This window comes from Lepidochelys kempii, chromosome 13 (assembly GCF_965140265.1).
Source record: "Lepidochelys kempii isolate rLepKem1 chromosome 13, rLepKem1.hap2, whole genome shotgun sequence".
In the NCBI taxonomy this organism is placed as follows: domain Eukaryota; kingdom Metazoa; phylum Chordata; order Testudines; family Cheloniidae; genus Lepidochelys; species Lepidochelys kempii.
In genome coordinates, this window is record NC_133268.1 from 12,105,297 (window position 1) to 12,128,105 (window position 22,809).

Consider the following 22,809-nt stretch of genomic DNA (forward strand, 5'->3'; position numbering starts at 1 on the left):
AGACTCTCCACCCTACCCTGCCAGTACACTGCGAGGGGGGCTCTGGCACCGGGCTTTTTCCATCTTGCCCCTCGTGATGGAAATGAAGTGGAGGGGGTTGGTTCCCTCCTCAGGCAAGAGAGCTCAGGCCTCAGTCCCCGCTGCTGGAGGAGGGAGCCGGGGATCTCAGGCCAGTGGAGGTCCCACATGTCCCTGCAGTGGGGGAAGGAGTGAGGTACTTAAGGGCGGCCCCTTGCTCCCTTGCAGGGGTGAGGAGAGTGTGTGTGTGGGGGTCCCCGTCCCTTTGTAGTGGGGGAGGGGCTCTTCTCGTCGCTCCTCCCGCGGGCCTCGGAGCCCGCTTCGCGGCCGGCCGCGCAGTCACGTGCGCCGGCCGCGCGCCCGCTCTGCGCTGCTCCTGCTCTCCGCAGAGCCCGCCGGGCCGGCCGCTGGGGGGAGAGCGGGGCCGGGGGCCGGGCGGCGGCCGCCCCTGGAGGTCGGGGCTGGAAGCCGACGCGTGAGGGCTCCCCGCGCGGCAGCGGGTTTCGGGGGGGGCTAGTGCAGCTCCAGGGGGATTGTGGGGAAGGGCAGCTGGGTCACTAGGGTGGGTGGGGGGCGGGGGGGTTGGTTGGAGTGGGTGGGTTTGGGGAGCTTTTGGGGAAGGCAGGGGGTTGAGGAGTAGGGCGGGAGGGAGGTTTCCTGGAGGGTAGCCCATATCAGGGTATATGGGGGGGGGGTCTGTGGGGATAGGTGCTTGAGGGGTGCCGTGGGGGTGATTAATAGAGGGTGGGGGGGTTATTGGAGGGGGAGGTGCTGTGGGGCTTAAGGGGAAAAGGGCCGCTCTGGAAGGGTCGTGGGGAATATTTTCCCAGTGTGTGGACAGTGGAGGTAGGTTTTGGGGGACCAGGATTTTAGCCAAGGGTTTCTGGGTGGGGGGTATTAAGGAGTGGAAGTGGTGCGGGTTAGGGCAGCGTGTGGAGTTGGTGTGGGCTGAATTTAAAGGCGATGAGGTGCCTTAGTAGCTTTCATTGCTGTCTCTTGGGACAGGTTTGTTTAATGATGGCCTCTCAGGACTCAGCCCTGCCTGAGCTGTTCACCAAAATAAAAGGTGCTGAAAGAACCTGGGACAAGGCAAGAGAAGATGATGGAGGGGGCAAGATATCCTGGGTGAAGGAAAGAAACAGCATCTGTGACCCAGATGCTGAAGGCCTAAATGGAGCCCTTCCAGCCAAGCTGCTGGAAGAAGAAGGAGGAAACCTGGAGTTGTCCCCATCTCCAGTACAGGGTGAAAAGCATTTGATAATGCTGCAGACTGTGCATTTGAAGGAAGGGGAAGAAGACGTCCAGGGGGTCAGTCAGTTGAATGTTCAGCAGCAGAGTGGGGTGCACATGGTAGTACAACGAGGAGCAAGTGTCTTGCAGCCCTTGGTAGTAGTGCAACAGGGAGTAGGTGCTCAGCAGAATCTACCCACAGGTGTAGCAATAAGTATACAGGATGGTGTTTATACATTTCATGACGTGGAGGTGATGCAGATTAATGTTTTGCAAGAAAAAGTACAGGCAAAAGATGAAGAAAACCAGTCCATGGATAAACCACCAGGAATGCTACTGATTAAGGTAGAGATACTGTCAATGAAGATGCGATGGTAACCTTTGGTCTGTAGTGTTATATTGGTAGACTTAAAACTAAAATCTGGTTTAAAAAAAATATAAATGAAAAATAAAAATCATGGCTGTGACTTTTTAAATGAAGGGATTTAGACATATAAATCCCTTAAATGAGTTTTTTAAATCTCAGCCTATATTATTAAAAGGCAATCTTTCCTGTGTACATTACTGACAGTTTATTAAAGCTAAAAGAATGTTTTTAAATATATTTTTCTCATTTCTGCATTATTTGCATTTCAGTTAACTCAGATGTTCATAAGTATGCTGGTAGATTTCTTTTCCTGGTTCTCACACATTAGTATAGTACTGTAGTGTTTGGGTGTGAAAGTTGAAATGTTTAAAGCCAAACACAACTAGTTTTCACTTAGAACAAACTATTTGGAAAGTTCATGAAAACACTAGTATTGCTATAAATACTTGGCTTTGTAAATTTTGCTACAAAACTTAAATGTTGGGCCTAAAATACTAGACATTGTCCCTTTCAAGAGATGATGCATTATATTTTATAGTCTTGGGAGTTGTAATGATCACGCTGAGTATTAAAACCTATTTAGTTAAAAAAAATTCAGTTACAATACCTTAGTAACTGCCACATGATGTGGAATTAATACAAATATACTGCATAAATCCTATATTAAATTTACAAAAATATAATTTATAAAAATTACATTTATTTTCCTTGTTTTTTCTTGAAATGTAAGGTCCTAGTAATTATATGAAAAAATGCTGTCAAAAGAAGTTGAAAATATAAACTTTTATAGTCTCATTGCTATAGTCTCAAGAAGAAGGTCTAAAATGTTCTTAAACCTGTAAAGATTCAGGGCCAGGTTTTAAAAATTGCTCAGCACTCAGTAGCTCCCGTTTAGGAACTTTACATGAATCTTAACTTTTCAGAAGTGCTCAACTTCCTGCAGTTTCCACTGAGTTGAAAATCTGCCCGCTCAATTTAGATGCCTAAATTACCTTTTTTGAAAATTGGGCCCCAACTATGGGTGCTAAGTGCTTGAAAACTGTGTCCCCCAAAGTCTGTTCCTGTTCCTTTTGAAGTATATGTCAAAACTCATTGATTCAGTAGGCCCAAATCAAAATCCCTGCAGATTATGTACCAAATAGCTAGCTGTAAATGAGAGTTAATTGGTGGGTAGTTTATTGTATTCTGCTTGCTGGTACAGATAGCCTCTGCTGCTTTGCCACAAGCATGGTTGGACTGAGACCATTTGTTTTCTTGATGAAATGAAAAACTTCTTATTTTTTAAACTAGATTGACAGAAGTAAAGATCTACATGCAGTTGAAGGTAAGGTCCAGCAACTGCCTCCAAATGAAGAGGGAAGAGAAAAGGACATTTTCAGTGTTGAGAAAGCAAAGATCTTGAGCTGTAAAGCCAAAGATGATATCTCAGTGTCACACTATGAACACAAAGAGCAAGAAGAAGAAGCAGTTATAAAAAAACCTGACACTCTAGAAGCTCAAACAAACACACAGCATAGGAAAAAAGGTAAAAAGTTGACCATGCAGTATTTGTAGCTCATATTTAGAAGACAGATTGAAGACCTATAAGTAACTTCCACTCTTTATGGTTAGATTAAGTTAAGGTTCAAACTACTACTGAAATGTGAAAGAATGAATGAATAACCTTTTCTGACCTTACCTGCTTAGAATTTTTTAATCAGTGTGATGTCACTGTAAAGTTTCAACAGAGAAATTATTCAGATTACTGCCTCAATCATCTGCACTTGGAGTAATTTGGAGTATTTGAAACCTGGCTCCATAGCTAAGGTTCCATTGAGTTTTCCACTTAATGTTGAATGTAAATGCTTAATAATTAAACCTGAAGATTTGTAAAATCATTCTGAGATTTGTACTCTTTAGAGCCTTCTTGGTAATCTTAATATTTAAAATCATTGTCTTCTGAAATCCTTAGATTATAACTTTTTCAGTCTCCTACAATACGACAAACTCGAAGGTGAGAAAAACTCATAATTGCACTGAGTGCTTTACCAAGTATAAGCCCAGAATAGGGTAATTCATGGTGGAGGAAAATACAGAAAGCTGTTTTGTTATAACTCATCTGCGGTGGGTTTGTTGTGGTTTCTTTTTTTTTTTTTTTTGCTATGGAAACTGATGGAGCTCTGGATCTTCATAGATAACTCCCATTCTCTGAAGCGCCCTTCTTGATTCCCCTGTCGATCCTGGCTTCCCTGTCCATGTGCATCCTGCTTGTCCCATCTAGTTCCCCTGCTACCATACCAGTCCCTCATCCTGGCTGCCTCTGTGCTTTCAGTTTGCTCTCATCTGTGTCTTCGCTTTCAGCTTTCTTTGGTTGTGATAATGGGAGTTCCAGTTCAACAGACCTAGTAAGGTTTGCCAGAGCAGAGTTTCTGTCTGGTGAGCCATAAGAGTTTTCCAGGTGTAGAAGCAGTCTCTGTAACAGTGACAAACTTCATGTGCCCCATGCCACCACGTCTCAGTCCTTAACAGAAGGCAGAGGTGGTTTGCAGGCAAAAACACTTAGCAGCAACAGAGGCAATATAGGATGCAGGAGATTGGGGTGGGCAGACAGATAAAGTTGACTAAGAAGCAAAGTTCTTACTTTGCTGGTGAGGCAGGTTTTCTGTCTGCTGTACTTAATAAGATGGATCCCTGATTTGATGGCTCTTACTAGTTATGCCAGACAGTGCCTCCCTGTAGCCAAATTTACAAGATTTGCAGGTTTGGAGGAGCCTATGGGGGGTTCCAAGAAGAAGTTTTTTGTGTGGGTATGAACTGATGAATAAAATAATGATAAAGTACTTTTGTTTGTTAGTTGAAGTATACTACTATCTGCATGTCCTGATACAGGCACATTAATTCTCTAGAAATATTTGTTGGCTTCAACTTGAATGGTCATCGTAAAGAATCGGCTTGACCCAGACCTGAGATAATGCTTCCAGGAAAGCTGTCTGTATATTACACTATGTGCCATTTGGCAACTCTGAATCTGCTTGAAAGCTGAAAATGTTTCACATTTCCTCAATTTATTTTCTAAAGAAATTCCTTACTTCTATTATGTGAGTTTGCAGGTGTTATATAATCAGCACGGAGTACAGTTCTCTTTGATCACTTAAGGAACCAACATTCTGCTGCATTTGCATTCTTGAAGTTCAAGCAATAGATTAAGAGGCTTTAAACTATAATAGTTTTTTTGTCTATACTTAGCATTTTCAAGCTTTTGAATATGTGGAGAATCATAATTAATCTGCCATTTCTAGGCTTTTATAGTAAGTATAGGAGGTTGTCTCACTAGTTAATGAAGCTGACATCACAGGTGTATTCCACAGGATATAAGCGTCTAGATGAGCTAAATGTTAAAGATACCCTCAAGGGAGGGAGGATTATCCATTGGTGTGAGTTAGACTAGGAGTCGTGCCTCTAGGATTTTGTTCCCAACTGTACCACTAACTCAGTGTATGGTTTTGGATGAATCACTCTAAACTCTCTTTTTATAATAGGTATAATAATACCTTTCTGACAGGCTTAATTTTTGGAAAGCACTTTGAGGTACTCTTATGAAAGACACTGCAGAAGTGCAAAGTATTATTACTTAATCTAGGAGGTTTAGTTAGGAAATTGTTACTATTCTTTAAGTCAGATAATTGTTTTGTGGCTCATGTGACCTAAATATGTCTATATTCTCATAGGGGAAAAGGTGATCTTCCATTGTGATCTGTGCGCATTCACCTCTCTTAGAATATCAAGTCTTAATCGTCACATGAAAACCCATTCTGATGAAAAACCTCATGTGTGTCACCTCTGCCTTAAGGCTTTCCGTACAGTTACTCTCCTGCGTAACCATGTGAATACACATACAGGTATACTTAGTGTGTAAGAACGTGCTCCTTTTACTTGGTGGCATTGAATTTAAGTGATTTAAGTGGCATTGAAATGATCTTGTCTTCGGCCACCAGTCTGCATTCTAAACCCCCCATTGATTTTATTGGGAGTTCCGTATGTAGAGCGGTGATACAACATGGCTTTAGTGTTTATATATAAAATATATATATATAAATATATAAAAAATAGTCAACAGAACCATCCTCAAGGTGAAATGAATTAAAATATTGAATTCTTGTGCTCATGACCTGATCTGTCTCCTTTAATATCTGTGGGCCTTTTTCTTTCTAATATTTTAAAATAGGTATGTAATACATAAACCTTGCATTCGTAATACATTTATAGTTTTTAAATATTTGCATCTAAAAAAATTCATATCAATTTTTTATATTAAAACTATTTTCATTAATGTGTAAATGCTGATTTACTACTGAGAAATTACACAGATATGCCTTTTTTAAAAAATCTAAATAATATGTTCTTACAGGGACCAGACCGTATAAGTGCAGTGACTGTGAGATGGCATTTGTGACCAGTGGTGAGCTTGCACGACACAGGCGATATAAGCACACTCTAGAAAAACCCTTTAAGTGCTCAATGTGTAAATATTCTAGTGTAGAAGTAAGTGCAGTACTACTGAATCTCTTTTTTTCTTTTTTGGGGGGTGGGGGGGTGTATGTTTTCAAATACAAAGGCCTGATATCCTGTGAGTTCAGTAGGTTTTTACACAGATGCATAAAATTACTCATGAGCAGAAGTGCTCGAAGGATTGGAAACTAATGGTGCACCTTCATATTATCTTTATTTACCTTAGTTTTACAAAACTCATTAACCGTAGCAGATACACAGGTCAGTAAATGAACTTATGTGGCTACATATGTAAGTTACAGTATTGACACTGAACAACTGGGTTGTGTTGGGGAGATTCTCCTTAGTGCAGAGGGTTTGTGCATTGCTGTTTCCACCGTTTTAACCCCATTACTTCCCTCTACAGAAGAGCAGTGGCCACACAGATAGCGGCTACAGTCCCTGCACACAACAAAGGAGGGCTCTGCACTGATCCCATAGATTGGCATGAAGATTGCCACAGGGGCATGTGTAAGCGGAGGGAGATATTGGATATCCAGATTCAATGGCCCAGAAACTTGTTCTGGCCACAAAGGGCTGAGTTTTCAGCCCCAGGATCCGGCCAAACATTGAGGGAGTGAATTCCATCCCTCCACCTCCAGGTGCCTTCACAAAGCCCAATTAATAAAACTTTCAGAAGTAGAGGATGAATTTCATTATTTATGAAGAAGCCTTTCAAAAAATAAAGACATTTATTCAGAATCCTCACATTTTTATTTTGTCTGCTCACTCATTCTTCTGAGTGAGCTCTTGTACGTTTTTAAGTTAACATTTTCTGTGTTCATCAAACCCTTTTTTGAAAACATACCAACAAATACATTTTGTTTTAATATTTTTTCTAGTTATTTTCTAACAGTAAAAATGGCTGTAGGATCAGGGTCACTGTAAATACATCATGCAGCAAACAGGCACTTGATTAACTTTATGCACATGAGTAGGCTTGTTATAGTCAGTTGTTACTGCTAATGTATAAAATTAAGCACTTGTTTAGTGTTTGTAGGATTGGCATCTATAGTGTAGTTCCGGGTCAAATAAAAACTAGAAAATGCCAGAGGTTCACATGGAAAATAGTAAGCATTCAATCATGCACCTACTTTTTGTGTGCACTGTTTCTGCGGTTATGTTGTTAAATGACTATTAAGTGCCTGACATGCTGTGCCCAAATTGCAACTGCGTACAGACCTTGCCTGTTCCTCTTTTCAAAATATGGTCCCTTAATGCTCCACATGTATTGTGCTAGTAGTATTTAAATCTAAATTGAAATGATTTTTAAAAATATTAAATGTACTCTGTACTTTTCTCTTTTTTTAAGTAAGGGTTTTATTAATCACTTTTTGCTATTACAATATTACAACCTCACATTGAAGTTTCTAAGAGTTTTGCTTGAGTGAGTGCTGAAGAAGCTCTTAGATAGTTATTACTATGCAGTTAGGATTTGATGCAGCACAGACTTAAGCACATCCATGATTTTTACTTGAGTAGTGACGTTGAGTGAGGCTATTCGTGGATTAAATTAAGCATGTATGTAAATCTTTGCCAGATTGAAGCCAATGAGATGAGCAAATATGTTACTTAGTATTGGCCTTTCCATTTTTTCCTCTATATTTTCAATTTTTCTTTGGCTGGCATTTTCACAGCTGCCTAAGGGAGATAGGTGCTCTCATTAGGATGCTTTGAAAATCCTAGCCTTTGTGTATTTGATAGAGGTGTACACAGGGCCAGTTTCACTATTTCCCCCTATATAGTCGTTTTCCCCTTTTGTTTGTGTGGGTCTTCAACGCTCTATGCGGGGAAGGAATATTAAAAATACCCCTAAAAATTGTGATTGCAAATCCACTAAAATTGAAAGGGTGTTTTAATGAGGGTGTAGAACTTGAAATTACTACATTTGTTCTGTAAAATGGATTAGATTTTAAATTGACAGTGTCCCTTTAATATGGGTGGTGTTAAAATTAATTTTTGACTCTTACACTAGGCAAGCAAATTGAAGCGTCACCTTCGTTCACATACAGGAGAGCGTCCTTATAACTGTTATCTCTGTAGTTATGCTAGCAAAGATACCTATAAGCTGAAAAGACATATGGTAACTCATTCAGGTAAGACTTACTCATGTAATGGTTAATATATATATTTTACAGTTTTGGTAAATCTGTAGGACTATATTTTTTAAGCTGACCTCAATCCAGCCTCTGAAATTGCTGCTGCAGTTTTACGCAGACAGTTTTTCACATATGTTTTGTGTGTCACAAGAACATACATGGAAAAATGTTCATGTAAAATTGTTAAGTCTGTTTTTAAAACTACTTTTGAAAATTTGGCCCATCAGATTATAACAATTTTTAATTGTGTTCATTTTGTTTAAACTGACCTTTACTGATATGAAATAAAAAGTTCAATGTCTTCTCTTGTGTGCTCTTGTTTTTTGTGATACAGTTTTCAGTTTTGTATCAGGCCTGGTTAATTTTACATGGCATGTGTCTGACAGTCAGGAGGGTTTACAAAAAAGTAGCTGTCCCAAAATGTGGGCATGACTGTGGCACATCTGTTTCCTAAAAATACAGTCTCTTCATGTAAATTATTTTGGCAAATGAATAACTGCAAATCCTGTAATTATAACTTGCACTATTTTAATATTTATGGCAAAATAACAAAAGTAATTTGTTCCTGCTGTGCTCTCCTGTTTCCTTATGGAATCCCAGTGAAGACAAACAGATTACAGATTAAGTCTGCTTGAGAGCAGAATTTAGCCCAGTTCAGTGTTAGCAATTGTGCATTTTCCTACATTAAACACAGCAGAAAAGAAGAACGAACTAATTAATATTTTAAGTTACATAAATGGCGTTGTACTGTCATTAGTTCTGCTCACAACTTCTGTAGGCTAAAATCCTGCACTAGGATCAGCTCTCAGCTAGTGTGGATCTCTGCACACATCATGCAGTATGTATTGCTACTGAAGTTAATGATTTTCTGTACGGGCACAGAGATTCGTGCTGGTGGATCGCAATGCAGTATCAGGGCCATAGACGTCCATGGGAGAGGTGCGTTTGTATCAAATATATATGTAGAGCTGCTAAGCATATATTATCTAACTTCTCATGCTTTTTTCATAGGAGAAAAACCCTATGAATGTTATGTTTGTCAGGCCAGATTCACACAAAGTGGTACCATGAAAATCCATATATTACAGAAGCATAGTGAAAATGTGCCCAGATACCAGTGTCCACATTGTAACACATTTATTGCAAGAAAAAGTGATTTGGGTGAGTTTGGATTTAAGAAAAAAATGGAATGCAATTGCATAGGGAATTTGGTATCTTTTCTTACTGTTCATAATGCTATAAAAATGTTCTTTGACTTATTTTTATCATTAACTAAAGTATTCCTAGGGAGAAATTATTCATGAATTTCTCCTGCTGAGGGGATGTGTTGCCATCTTGTGGTTGCTATAGATTGGTACAGTTATAACGCTCCACATCAAGAGTTAACATTTGCAAGATTTTATTAAATACCTGTGGCATTAAGAAAATCCATTTTCCAAAGTGACAGCCGTAACAAAAATCTAGGCCATAGATTCTCTACTGCACAGAGTGGAAACTCAGTGTGGCAGAAGGAGCAGATCTTGATGGGACTGTCACAGTTTCCAGATTCTGTTCCAGCCCCAGCCTAAGCGTGAAATAAAAGTGGGTGTCAGACCAGAAATCTGAGGAGCTGGAAATATATTGAATATTTTTAATACACTGATATCCTTGAATATATAAGATCAGCTTGTACATTTGTATTGAATGTTTTTTTAACTTTACTTGTGAATTATGGAGCAATTTACAAATGAGACTTCAAAGAGTACAAGGAATCTCATTCATAACAAATATACACTTTATGAACTTTTAATCTTGCGTTCATATATGTTTAGCAGGCAATATTTGTACTATAGAAATTCTAAATTCCTATTAAGCAGTTGTAGCAGATCTGTTTTCAGGTTCTGTAAGATTTATGTGACATGACAGATTATGGTGTACAATACATAGAGATGACCTTTAACTCTTTCGGTCTTTTCCCATCAAGCAGAAAGCACTATATTCTGATGTAGATACCTACATTCTTTATACAATCCATGGATTTTTTTTCTCACCTGCAAGTAATATCACTACATGCTGGTGTATATGCAAATTTCTGCTTAAAATATCATAAATGGAAGCTGGCTATATGCAGATTAAATTTTCAGTTATACAAACCAGTATATTGCAAATACAAACCCACATGAGTTTCCAAGAGAATTATGATTATACTGACTCTGTATCTGAAACAAGACTTCATTTGCATACCAATAAAATTATAAGTATCCATGTAGTTCACTTGTAAATTAATGTGTTTTAGTAATTTGAAGACCTCATAGAAACCAGATTTTCATTAACAAGCCACCGTATTAGAAATACAACCTATTTGTTATAATTCAGTCGATATAACTGACAGGTTCCAAACAAATTTATACACAAAGGCCAAGATTTTCAAACTAGGAGCTAAGTTAGGGTCTTAAATGGGTACTTAAGTGCCAACCTGATTTTCAAATGTGCTGAATATCCGAAAGTTCCGATTGGGGTCAACATTGCACATTTGTTCAGCTTCTTGTACAAAGGCTCATGCATTCATCACAAGTGTGTGTAAGTAAGTGTGTGTGTATGTGTGTATATGTATATATATATAATGTGTGATTTGATTAAATATCTTACCATAGTGGGCTCCTGGTGCTTGAATGAGATGGGTTGAGGTATAAAGGGCCAGATTTTTAAAGGTATTTGGGTACATAAAGATAGGCACATTTGGAAAACCCACTAAAGGCCTAATTCAAATTGAAATCAATTAAATATCTATTCATAAATGTAGAACTACGGTAGGGCGTTTACTTATGGAATTTGTCTCTGTTCAAAGATTATCACCTAACAAGCACCTATTGATTGTCAAAAAGCCCACGTATACTGCAGGTACCACATTACAATAAATATAGTTTGGGGCCAGATTATCAAATATACTTAGGTGCCTAAAGATGCAGAATTATTTCAACGGGAAGTAGGTGCCCAAACTGCTTAGGTGCTTTTGAAAATCCCACTAAGCACGTAAACAGCTTTTGAAAATCTGGTCCTTTGTGCTGCTGCCCCAAAGGTGATGCTAGTAGACTGTTTTTTGGCTCCTGTACAGAGGTAGTAGGAGGCCTGGAAGGTACCTTGTCAGCTTTCTTTCACACAACCCCCCCTCCCCCCCGCCCGTACGCCTGTTCCAGGCTATGCACAGATTAGCCTTTTGTCTGAATCTGTGGACATCCAGAAATCCATCTTCAGCTACCACAACTTTTCAATGTAATGATCTGTAAAACTGTTTTAGGCGTTCACTTACGGAACCTGCATTCCTACCTGGCTGTAGCGATGAAGTGCCGTTATTGTGAAGCTCTTTTCCATGAGCGCTATGCTCTTATTCAGCACAAGAAAACTCATAGAAATGAAAAGCGATTCAAATGTGATCGATGCAGTTATGCATGCAAGCAGGTATTTACATTAATTGGAGTGTGATAGCGTATTCACCTAATATTTCTGTGGGGTAGGCTTGGCTTTGGGGATGTATTTGCTTTGATCATAGTTATTTGTTACCACAGTCTAGCTAAAATACTGTGTTTATATTTATTTACAAGATAACTGGTTTATGAATGAATGATAAATTAGTAATGCTAAAAAATCTTAAACTATTTGCTTATGAAAAATCATTCAGACATGATTTGTTCGAAAGTAGGAAATAAGAGCAGTTATTTTCACTGCCATTGTGATAACAAAACATGGTATTTGCATCTTATTTGTAGTATTTAACATGTTACAGAATAAAGGTTTTTCAATCCAAACTGGTATTTATATAAAACAAAATAACAATATACTATAAAAGTAGCTTGGAAGCCATGCAATATAAAATGTCAGGGAAGACTGGATTCTTAGCGTAGGTTATTTTTCATAAGAAGAAATTTGACATAGGATACTGTATTCCTTGCCTAATTTATTTATAGAATTTACATTTTTAATAGATGTACCCCATATCTTACAGATGTTGACAACTCTTTAGAAACTTCATTACACAGCTTTGTTCATACCCTCAATCAGCTTGGCTCTGTTTATCTGGCCTGGCTGAAACAAACTTCTTAGTGGACCTTTTGTTATCCGAATGTATTTCTACATATTTTTATCTCATACCTATTCTAGAAGAAATTTTCATACATCTAAAAATGGAAGAATTAAATCATGCTATAGGTTTCATAAGTTTTTTGCTATATCAGTAACATAAGGAAACATATTTATCCCAATATATAACCTTTATAGTCTTTGTTTCATTCCTGGATGGTGTGATTAAAGAGTTACGTACACTCTAGACTAATCATTTTACACTATATTTCAGTCCAAAGAAACTTTTATTATTGGATGCTCTGATTAGAGAATTATGTGCAGTCCAGACGTGATGAATTTTCATCCTCTTAAGTTGTATTTAGAAATCTGTCATGTTTAAAAACTGAAATATGTGGCCATGCTCTATGGAATATTTATTTGTTCATAACAGTTTGCTAATGTAAGGGTAATAATGGAGTTAATGTATGTACTATGCATTAGCACAATTAAAATCTTCACCAGCCAAAGGAATAAACATGCTATGGTAGTATAAGTTTTTCTAAAAAGAACTCATAAAAAACACACAGGATTCTTTCATTGACACTGCTGCTCTAAGTGCTTTTTGGACTCTCGTTGGAAAAGTGTGAAAATTTAGTGACTTGTTCTGCCTGTTGATTTCATCACACTCAGGAAGAAACATTAAAATATAGAGAGAAGATAACTAAATATGGATCAAAATCATGGATTCTTAATCAGACAAGCATACTCTGTAGTAGAAAGGGATATTTAACTTTTAAGGCTGGGCTTTTAAGCCCATTAAAACCATCTATAGCTTTATCTTGCCATTGTTCCCCTGAAGAGGGTAACAAAATGTAAAATACTGAGAGCTCAGTAATATGGGTTTTCGCATGTGTTCTTTATAACTTCAACAGCTTATTAATTGTAATCAATTTCTGTTGAATTAAAACAACTGTGCCCTCTGAACTCACCAGTTACCACTTGTCAGAGGAAAGGAGGGCACAGGCAGTCTCTTATCTAGTCAGCTGTCCACTTGTCTGGGGAAAAGAGGGCAGGAGGCAAGTCAGACCTTGAAGAGGTTTTTGAAGCTGCAGTATGCAGGTGTGCTTTCTCCACAAGCAGCAATCTTTTCTACCCTGTTTGTTACTGTTATTAGTCATTCCTTCCCACTGTTCATTACATAGGCACTGATGTGCTAGCATAGACTGTTCCCTTACAGAGTTCCATTTCCTTCAGCACGTCTCCAGTTGCATGTAATGATCCATATCAGTGGATCTCACTGCATCATCGCGGCAATGCAAACACAGCACGGGTGGAGTTTCCAATGGACAGTAGGAGACAAGGTCTTAAGAACCCACCAACTCTAGAAAATAACATTTTAAAAAAATCAAAACGGTTAACTTATTCTCTCATTTTTCTGGAAAGGTTTGTTTTGTTCCAACCATTCTTTAAAATGTTGCACAGTAAAATAATTGACACTCTTGAATATTCTGGTAAAGTGAAAGATTTAGGAAAATATAAACTAAATCTCAGTACTCAGCCCGTAACATCTTATTTCAGGGATCACTGTTCTCCAAGTGATGGTACATGTGGGGTAAAATCCTGGTCCTATTCAAGTCAGTGATAGTTTTGCCATTGACTTCAGTGGGAGCAGAATTTTACCCTACATGTTCTTCAATACCTGTGCTCTGTGAAACAAATTAAGGAAACTGCAACAACCTTGGACTCTAGTTTTTTTGCTTGTCACAAAGTTAGTTATGTTTTAAACATTGTTTTCTTCATTTCAGGAACGACACTTGATTGTGCATATGCGTACGCATACTGGTGAGAAACCCTTCACTTGTGTATGTTGCAGCAAATGCTTCCGGCAGAAGCAGCTTCTAACTGTTCACTTCAGGAAACACCATGATTCCAATTTTAAACCAACAGTTTATGAATGCCCTAAATGTGGCAAGGGCTATTCACGCTGGGTAAGGTATCCCCTTTTAAGGAATCTCAATGGGGAGATATCTTTAGTTAAGTACTACATATCACATTTTTATAAAGAAGCAGTCTACTGGCTGAACTGAATCTTCAGCTAGCTCCTTGATGCAGAGCCAGCAATAGGCTTTTTCCAGATCTCACATCAAAGGGTTAATACATCTGATAATTTGCCACTTTATATAAAAGGCCAGGTGTTTGTTTCAAGAATTATATTGGTACAATGCAAGTTGGGAATTAATAAGATTGAAAGTGCAAATAGTCTGATAGAAAATAAAAGGCAAATAGGAAACAAATGTAAATATCTGGAAAGTATCCTAGATAGGTACCAAAAGACAAATAGAGGAAACTGCGAAAATATGTAAAGTAGAAAATACAAGGAATATTTTAGCAAAGTGAATGAGAGAATAATAATCCTGTTCTTCAAAACCGTATGCTACCAGCAGAATTTGTATCTCAGCCAGCTCCCTGAGCACACAGGATACTGTGTTAGCAACAAGAAGTGTTACTGTCACTGGGACTCGTGATTATAGTAGCTTCACAAGCAGGTCCTACCTTCTTTTTAAATTTGATAGTTTATAAACTATTTTATTCACTTATGAATCAAACAAAGATGGTAGATCTGATTTTAAGCCTACCAGTCTTTATAATGGTCCTTTTAAAGTGGAATTTAAATTTTTTTGCTGGAACAATCTTCAGAAGTTGGCTGTATTTTAAAGAATCCTTATTGAGGTTAAAGGGACAAACCATCCCGATGTGTAGAAAGAATAGTAAATATGGCAGGCGACCAGCTTGGCTTAACAGTGAAATCCTTGCTGATCTTAAACACAAAAAAGAAGCTTACAAGAAGTGGAAGATTGAACAAATGACCAGGGAAGAGTATACAAATATTGCTCGGGCATGCAGGAGTGAAATCAGGAAGGCCAAATCACACCTAAAGTTGCACCTAGCAAGAGATGTTAAGAGTAACGAGAAGGGTTTCTTCGGGTATGTTAGCAACAAGAAGTCAAGGAAAGTATGGGCCCCTTACTGAATGAGGGAGGCAACCTAGTGACAGAGGATGTGGAAAAAGCTAATGTACTCAATGCTTTTTTTGCCTCTGTCTTCACGAACAAGGTCAGCTCCCAGACTGCTGCACTGGGCAGCACAGCATGGGGAGGAGGTGACCAGCCCTCTGCAGAGAAAGAAGTGGTTCAGGGGACTATTTAGAAAAGCTGGACGAGCACAAGTCCATGGGGCCGGATGCGCTGCATCCGAGAGTGCTAAAGGAGTTGGCGGATGTGATTGCAGAGCCATTGGCCATTATCTTTGAAAAATCATGGCAATTGGGGGAAGTCTCAGACGACTGGAAAAAGGCTAATGTAGTGCCCATCTTTAAGAAAGGGAAGGAGGAGGATCCTGGAAACTACAGGCCAGTCAGCCTCACCTCAGTCCCTGGAAAAATCATGGAGCAGGTCCTCAAGGAATCAATTCTGAAGCACGTAGAGGAAAGGAAAGTGATCAGGAACAGTCAGCATGGATTCACCAAGGGCAAGTCATGCCTGACTAATCTAATTGCCTTCTATGACGAGATAACTGGCCCTGTGGATGAGGGGAAAGCAGTGGACGTGTTGTTCCTTGACTTTAGCAAAGCTTTTGACATGGTCTCCCACAGTATTCTTGCCAGCAAGTTAAAGAAGCATGGGCTGGATGAACGGACGATTAAGGTGGATAGAAAATTGGCTAGATTGTCGGGCTCAACGGGTAGTGATCAATGGCTCCATGTCTAGTTGGCAGCCGGTATCAAGCAGAGTGCCCCAAGGGTCGGTCCTGGGGCCAGTTTTGTTCGATATCTTCATAAATGATCTGGAGGATGGTGTGGATTGCACCCTCAGCAAGTTTGCAGATGACACTAAACTGGGAGGAGAGGTAGATACATTGGAGGGTAGGGCTAGGATACAGAGGGCCCTAGACAAATTAGAGGATTGGGCCAAAAGAAATCTGATGAGGTTCAACAAGGACAAATGCAGAGTCCTGCACTTAGGATGGAAGAATCCCATGCACCGCTACAGACTAGGGACCGAATGGCTCGGCAGCAGTTCTGCAGAAAAGGACCTAGGGGTTACAGTGGACAAGAAGCTGGATATGAGTCAACGGTGTGCCCTTGTTGCCAAGAAGGCCAATGGCATTTTGGGATGTGTAAGTAGGGGCATTGCCAGCAGATCGAGGGACGTGATCGTTCCCCTCTATTCGACATTGGTGAGGCCTCATCTGGAGTAGTGTGTCCAGTTTTGGGCCCCACACTACACGAAGGATGTGGAAAAATTGGAGAGAGTCCAGCGAAGGGCAACAAAAATGATTAGGGGACTGGAACACATGACTTCTGAGGATAGGCTGAGGGAACTGGGATTGTTTAGTCTGCGGAAGAGAAGAATGAGGGGGGATTTGATAGCTGTTTTCAACTACCTGAAAGGGGGTTCCAAAGAGGAATGATCTAGACTGTTCTCAGTGGTAGCTGATGACAGAACAAGGAGTAATGGTCTCAAGTTGCAGTGGGGGAGGTTTAGGTTGGATATTAGAAAAAACTTTTTCACTAGGAGGGTGGTGAAACACTGGAATGCGTTTTCTAGGGAGGTGGTGGAATTTCCTTCCTTAGAGGTTTTTAAGGCCCAGCTTGACAAAGCCCTGGCTGGGATGATTTAGTTGGGGATTGGTCCTGCTTTGAGCAGGGGGTTGGACTAGATGACCTCCTGAGGTCCCTTCCAACCCTGATATTCTATGATAAGTTTGATAAGCAGCAAGTCATTGAGATTAATTGACCTTTTTTCTAGTTTTCTAAAATTTGTATATTAGAAACTTGAAATGTTTGTGTCTTTGTGTTAAAATGCATAATTGCATTAATACTGTATTCATATGTCTGTGCTTCATTGTCCTATCAGAATAATATGCATAAGCATGCTGAAAGCTGTGGATTGGTGAGGGCAAAATCTGTTACACGCCGCAAAGGAAACAAGGGCAAAAAGAAAAGATGCGACAGACTAAAACATGATGTTAAGCAAGAAGGTAATCAGCTCATAAATTTAGAATTTAATCAAGTAAATTGGAATCCACCAGATATGGCTAAAGCTGTGAATCTCATCCTGTGGTTTAATTAATATTTCACAGTGAGGTTAATTTAAGTGTTAACATAAGATATATGTTTGTTTCAGACACCGTTTTATGTGTGTCAGAAAGCCCAGTCTACTGAGTGAGAGTCATTCCTCAATTATTTGTTCTGGAGTCACTGTTCTCCTGCTCATGCAAGTTTCCTCCCAGTCTCCCTGCCCAGCAATAGTCAAAAATACAGCACTGTTCTTTAATCAAGGAAGATGAAGGCCACAGTGAGTTCTCCTGAGCAGATCAGCGAGTCAGCAGGCAATAGGGACCAAATTGAAAACTCCTGAGTACCACAAACCAAGCTCCTCCCATTTGTGATGCCAAACTAGAATGCTGCTTAGAGTATACTGAGCATATCTTCATAATATGATCATTCCTCTTCTTTACCTTGTGTTTGGTCATCAGAGAAATAGTACAAATGACTATTTTAAACAGAATTGGGCTTCACAGTTAACGTGCCACTGAGATGAGTAAGACAGTTCACACCTCAAAGCTATTGTTTCAGGCTGTCTGCAGGCTTGGGCGGACACATTTGTTTTATTATTTTTTATTTTTAAAATACAGCTATAGGCTCCCATCTAGTACTTTGGGTTCCTAGCCCATAAATTAAAAATCACAAGATGAACAGAAGGATTACCCCTAGATATCTGTTTCTCTCACTCTCCTCAGCAGCCTTAACAAAAGTCTGGAGAGATACCTGGGCTATGGCAGATCAAGGGTGGGGAAGTGAGTTCCCAAACTGAGAACTTCTCAAAGAGAACACCTGCCAGCAGCTCAGGCACCTCTCCTGAGGTAGTGTATCACGCTGTGTTGGTTTACAATTTGTTCACATTTTGAAGGTTATCAGATCTTTACAGTCATCAGGGCTATATAGTAATTTTTAAAAAATTTAAGCCTAGATTCTGGAGTACAAGATGGTAGCCAATATGAAAAGGTACTGGCTCATTGATCTGTTGCAAGCTTGGCCAATTTGACTCTTTCTAAGCATGAGTAGGCAACACAGTATTTAATATATTGGCAGGCAGTTTACACTGATTTTTTTTTCTCTGTATGGACAATGCCACTGGGATAACATTTCACATCATGATAATTGTGATGTTGTAATTTTTCAAAGTCTGATGAATACATCTCAAGGTGGGTCATCAGCAGGTGGTTTTACAATAGTGTTCCCTCCACTCCTTTCAGTGGTAAGCCTGCAGTGATTGTGACTGAAGATTTTAAAAGAAATGCCAGTATAGACCCAGACCTAGGCTTTGCTTGCGGTTTTTGTATTTGCAGTTGTGTAGACTTTTGCTGCTGTTGTCTGCTACATGCAGACTATGAATTTTTTTGTGCATCTTCAGCTCTTGGGGTGAGAAATTCAGTTTGCTAAAATTTAAATAATGTCTCTACAAGCACTAGAGAGACAGAATGCAACTACTTCCCATTATTTGACTCTCTCAGATCTTACACGCTAAAGCACTGGGTCCAAATTACTTTTTTTCAACAGTTAGTATTTGGGGCTGAACAGGGGCAGAGGAATAGTTTTCCACACACACTTGGAATATTGACTATAAGATATAGGTATATATGTTTGTGTGATTGGCTTCTTGAAAGATCATAGTATCACAAGAAGCTTTGACTCTTTTTTGCTCAGGTTTAAAAATTGATTTATGGTGTCTTTCTGGCTGATGAATAACATGCTCTGCTGCTGCTGTTGAAAATTAATTTAAATTTTTTTAGAGGAATTCCCTCTTCATCATTCTGCCATGGATGTGAGAAGTATGTAAGTCTCCAGTTAATTAATGTCAAGGTCTCTGCTGATTAGTAAATCATTGGTGCTACTCAGTAGCAGTGATTATTGCACATTACAACTAAATTGATCCACCAAAGTTGAGAACACAATCACAGCGGTAGCAAGGTGACATTTATAACAGAATGTATTTATCCTCCAAAATTGGAGACTTTAAAATAGATGATGTAGTGGTGCATTATAGACACTGAAAATGTTTTTTTCCCCTACAGTGAAACTGCAGAATGGTAAATTCATTTAGTATTTAATTCTTTCTCTCGTTGACAATTATGATGTTTAATTTTTCTGCAAAGCTGTTGACCTGGGATCATTCCAAGATGTTTCCTTTGTGAACACGGAATGCTGTGCCAGTGAGATTGTCCCTGTCGTATATGGAATAGAAACAAGTACTCCGAGGGAGCAGAAAACAGAAATGACTTGTGAAATGATCCTCAACATGATGGACAAATAATACAAACACAAGTTCTGATTTCCATCGTTAACGTACAGAATCTCAGTTTGTATACTAGTGCAAAGTTTGTAAGCATGTTAAGGGAAATAAGCTGTAGAAGGTATTGGTTTCTGTAAAAGTTGCTAAAAAGTTGTTAGCTAAAGTTACATGGAAGCAACATATGTTCTAACATGTTCATATCAGCGTCAAAGAAAAACGGATCTTAAAACTAGGCCATAGAAAAAAAGTAGGTTGAATTTATTCAATTTACTTGTCATTTTTCTTCCAGCTTTAGTTACAGAATTACATACAATTTTCAAGCAGATTTATTCCTCAGTAGCTCTGTGCTCCTGTCAGATCCAGATCTGTGTGACCTTCCGCTTGTTTGCATTTACCTCATGGTGAGCACATTGTGAAAGGCAATATTATTCTGATGCAAAGAACATAGCTAGGTCTTCTCTCTGAACACTAAAGATCTCAACAAATCTGTACTGTTTTACCCTAGTATAGTATTTATCTTTATATAAATCTGAAAACCATGATATGCAGCCAGATACCCTGTCATTAAGTTTATTGTAATGTTATTAACTTTACAATATATATATACTTTTAATCTCTTAATTTTAAAAAGGACACTTCTTCTATAACATAACAACCAAGCCTCAGAATTGGGTAAGCCCTTGGGCAGATTCTCCTCCCATTTAACACCAGTTGTACACAGGTGTAACTCCATTGATTTCAGTTGGGGCATTCATGCTTCCCACCAGGGTGGGAGGAGAATCAGACCCCTTATTTTTTTGTTGATTATTAGGACTTTTATAACCACTTTGCGCTATAGTGTGAAAAGCTTTAGTAGAGTAGTAAGACCATCAGGTGGCCTGTGATTGACTGTTATCTAGCAATTTTCATTTTCCTAACTGTTTTCTTGTAGTTTGCTTTTTGAATAGCTATCTTGTATGTAGCTACATGCATATGACTGTAAGAATGGGTTTATACTTGGGACTTGATCCAGAGCATATAAAGGTCATTTGAAAGATTCCCATTGACTTAAATCACTTTGGTTCAGGCCTCTAATAATGTATGCTTGTGTTTAAAAAACATGAAAAGTATTTTAACAATGTTCATGGGACATACTGTATGTAAAAGCAATGAAATTCTAGTCATTCTAGCTTTTTACCAATTTGTTGGAATCCCCACTTTTATACCAGTCTTTCTGCTTAGTCTTCATGACAATCACAAATAGTACCATTCATTGTTGTTGGTTACAGTGAGCAAAACCAATTTTTGCATTATTCACTCATTTTTACTTTCATTTACAAATAATATTTGAAAGCATTACCAAAATATCAAATATATACTTTAAATATATACTAGCATTTTCAGTGAAAACATGCTTTTTAAAACTAATTTTAATGACAAGTCATAATGAATAAATTTTATTTTCATTTAAAAAAAACCCAACATATATTTGATTTTCAGATGTGGAGTATGTTATATATCTGGATTGTTTTTATGAGCGTTACAAATCCTGCTGTCTTTACTCAATCAAAACATCATCATTATAACTTCAGTATGGGTTTTGCCTGAGGAGAAATGCAGAATTTGGTTCACTTTATTTGGCTGACAGCCTAATTCTAATGTTTAAAAATATTTTAACACAAAGCTAGACATATTGTAAATTCAAACTGATACCCCACTTATATTCTGCATGTAGACCTAATTATGTACTATAGGTTTTTAATTATTCTTTTAACAGTGCTTTTGTAGCCATGACAATAAGATTCTTCTGTGTTCTGTGCATTCCAGGTTAACTGAGTTTAAGTATTCATATCTGAAAGAACACTTAAATGTTTTTGTTACTTTTAAGAGGTTAATACATGCATGTTTATTTTCAATTAATACACTGTTACGAACTTTATCCCGTCCTTTACATGGCAGGTATGACTAGATAGCTTGTAGAAGCTACCCTACTTCAAAATAAGGCCGATCCTGTCATGTGCTGAGACTCATTACCATTACAAGTGGGAAAGCAATCTCACCCTCTTGTGCACCAACACACATCTAGGAGTTAATGGTGGTGAGCAACTCACCAAAGGCACTCATCATCTTGCAGACTGGAGTACCCAAATTAACGAGATATAGAGTGATGCATGCTACCACAGGACAGGATCAAATCTTTAAACAACTACTGATATAACTACTTATTACAGTATTTACGGCTTTGATAATGCAGTGCGATACCCCATCCAGTTTTGTAGTGTAAGTAATTTAGAATCATTGGGAAGGCGGTGTACTTGAAACAGTTAACCTTGCTAGTTTGTTTAACCCACGTTCCATAATAACAATGTTATGTGGCTGTTCAGATTCATAGTCTGTGTTCATATTTTATGGCAGTTTGTTTAATGATAATGTTTATCTATTTCTAATAAGCTAATAGTTAATGCTGATTACTTAAATTACCTAACAAGAACTAGGTTTTAAGAATGGTTTTGTTCCTATAATGAAAGTGTGAATGGTATTGTTGGCCTAGCATGCACTAACGGTAACCTTCTTCATCTGAAAATCAGAATATTGGTTTCGTTCTTCAGAATTCATAACAATGTTGTGTAAACATTTGACCATTTTCTGTGTATAAACTGTTTATTTTGAATCAGAGTAATTTGGCTTTCTTCTTATCCTAAGCCAGAAAATCAGACTGCTTGAAATAAAAGATATTTTCTCTTATTTGTGAACGCAAAGTAGTTATCATTTAAGCCATTTAGAAATTGAAAGTAATGTATGCTTTTGAAGATAGAAAGATAGTACTTTGACCCCATGAGAGAAGTCTGTTCCTAATTGGAGTCTTTTGCCATTCAATATAATTCCACTTTTCACTGAAACCAGTGGTGGTTCTGTCTGAATAAGAACTACAGAATGCAGGCTTTTAGGTACTTTTGTACCTATGACTTGAGTCAGGTTATGAGGAACAGTTTACAAAATGCTAGTTTTGAGGGTATCTGATCAAAAAGCTGTACATAAATATGTGGATTTTAAGACAATATATGGATATGATCACAGCAGTAATCCTAAGAAGTTAAATTGATCAATGGTATTTAAGAGGCCAAAGGAAAAATTATTTTAAAAGTTTGATTGTAATGCTTTAATGGTTTAAATATTGTCTTATATTTCTTTATTT

The 22,809-nt window shown here is 38.4% G+C and overlaps 1 protein-coding gene across 3 annotated transcripts; it reads left to right on the forward strand.

The window, feature by feature from the left end:
• The first annotated feature begins 386 nt into the window (after nucleotides 1-386).
• On the forward strand, nucleotides 387-22,358 carry CTCFL (CCCTC-binding factor like). Of its 3 annotated transcripts, none has more exons than XM_073309287.1 (11): nucleotides 387-493; nucleotides 1,024-1,593; nucleotides 2,906-3,140; nucleotides 5,323-5,493; nucleotides 6,003-6,136; nucleotides 8,118-8,238; nucleotides 9,253-9,402; nucleotides 11,519-11,679; nucleotides 14,085-14,267; nucleotides 17,196-17,319; nucleotides 19,498-22,358. In XM_073309287.1, the coding sequence occupies exons 2-11, from the start codon at nucleotides 1,033-1,035 to the stop codon at nucleotides 19,653-19,655; spliced, it is 1,998 nt and encodes a 665-aa protein (XP_073165388.1). In that variant the 5' UTR covers nucleotides 387-493; nucleotides 1,024-1,032; the 3' UTR covers nucleotides 19,656-22,358. The 3 variants fall into 3 exon arrangements, with proteins under 3 accessions (XP_073165388.1, XP_073165389.1, XP_073165386.1); XM_073309288.1 differs by having other exon boundaries at nucleotides 400-472; XM_073309285.1 differs by lacking the exon at nucleotides 387-493 and having other exon boundaries at nucleotides 834-1,593.
• The last annotated feature ends 451 nt before the right edge of the window (nucleotides 22,359-22,809 follow it).

Coding starts and splice junctions, on each gene's coding strand:
- CTCFL (XM_073309285.1), top strand. CDS start 982: ATGAGGTGCCTTAGTAGCTTTCATTGCTGTCTCTTGGGACAGGTTTGT. Junction 3,141..5,322: donor CACACAGCATAGGAAAAAAG/GTAAAAAGTTGA, acceptor ATATTCTCATAG/GGGAAAAGGTGATCTTCCAT. Junction 6,137..8,117: donor GTAAATATTCTAGTGTAGAA/GTAAGTGCAGTA, acceptor CTCTTACACTAG/GCAAGCAAATTGAAGCGTCA.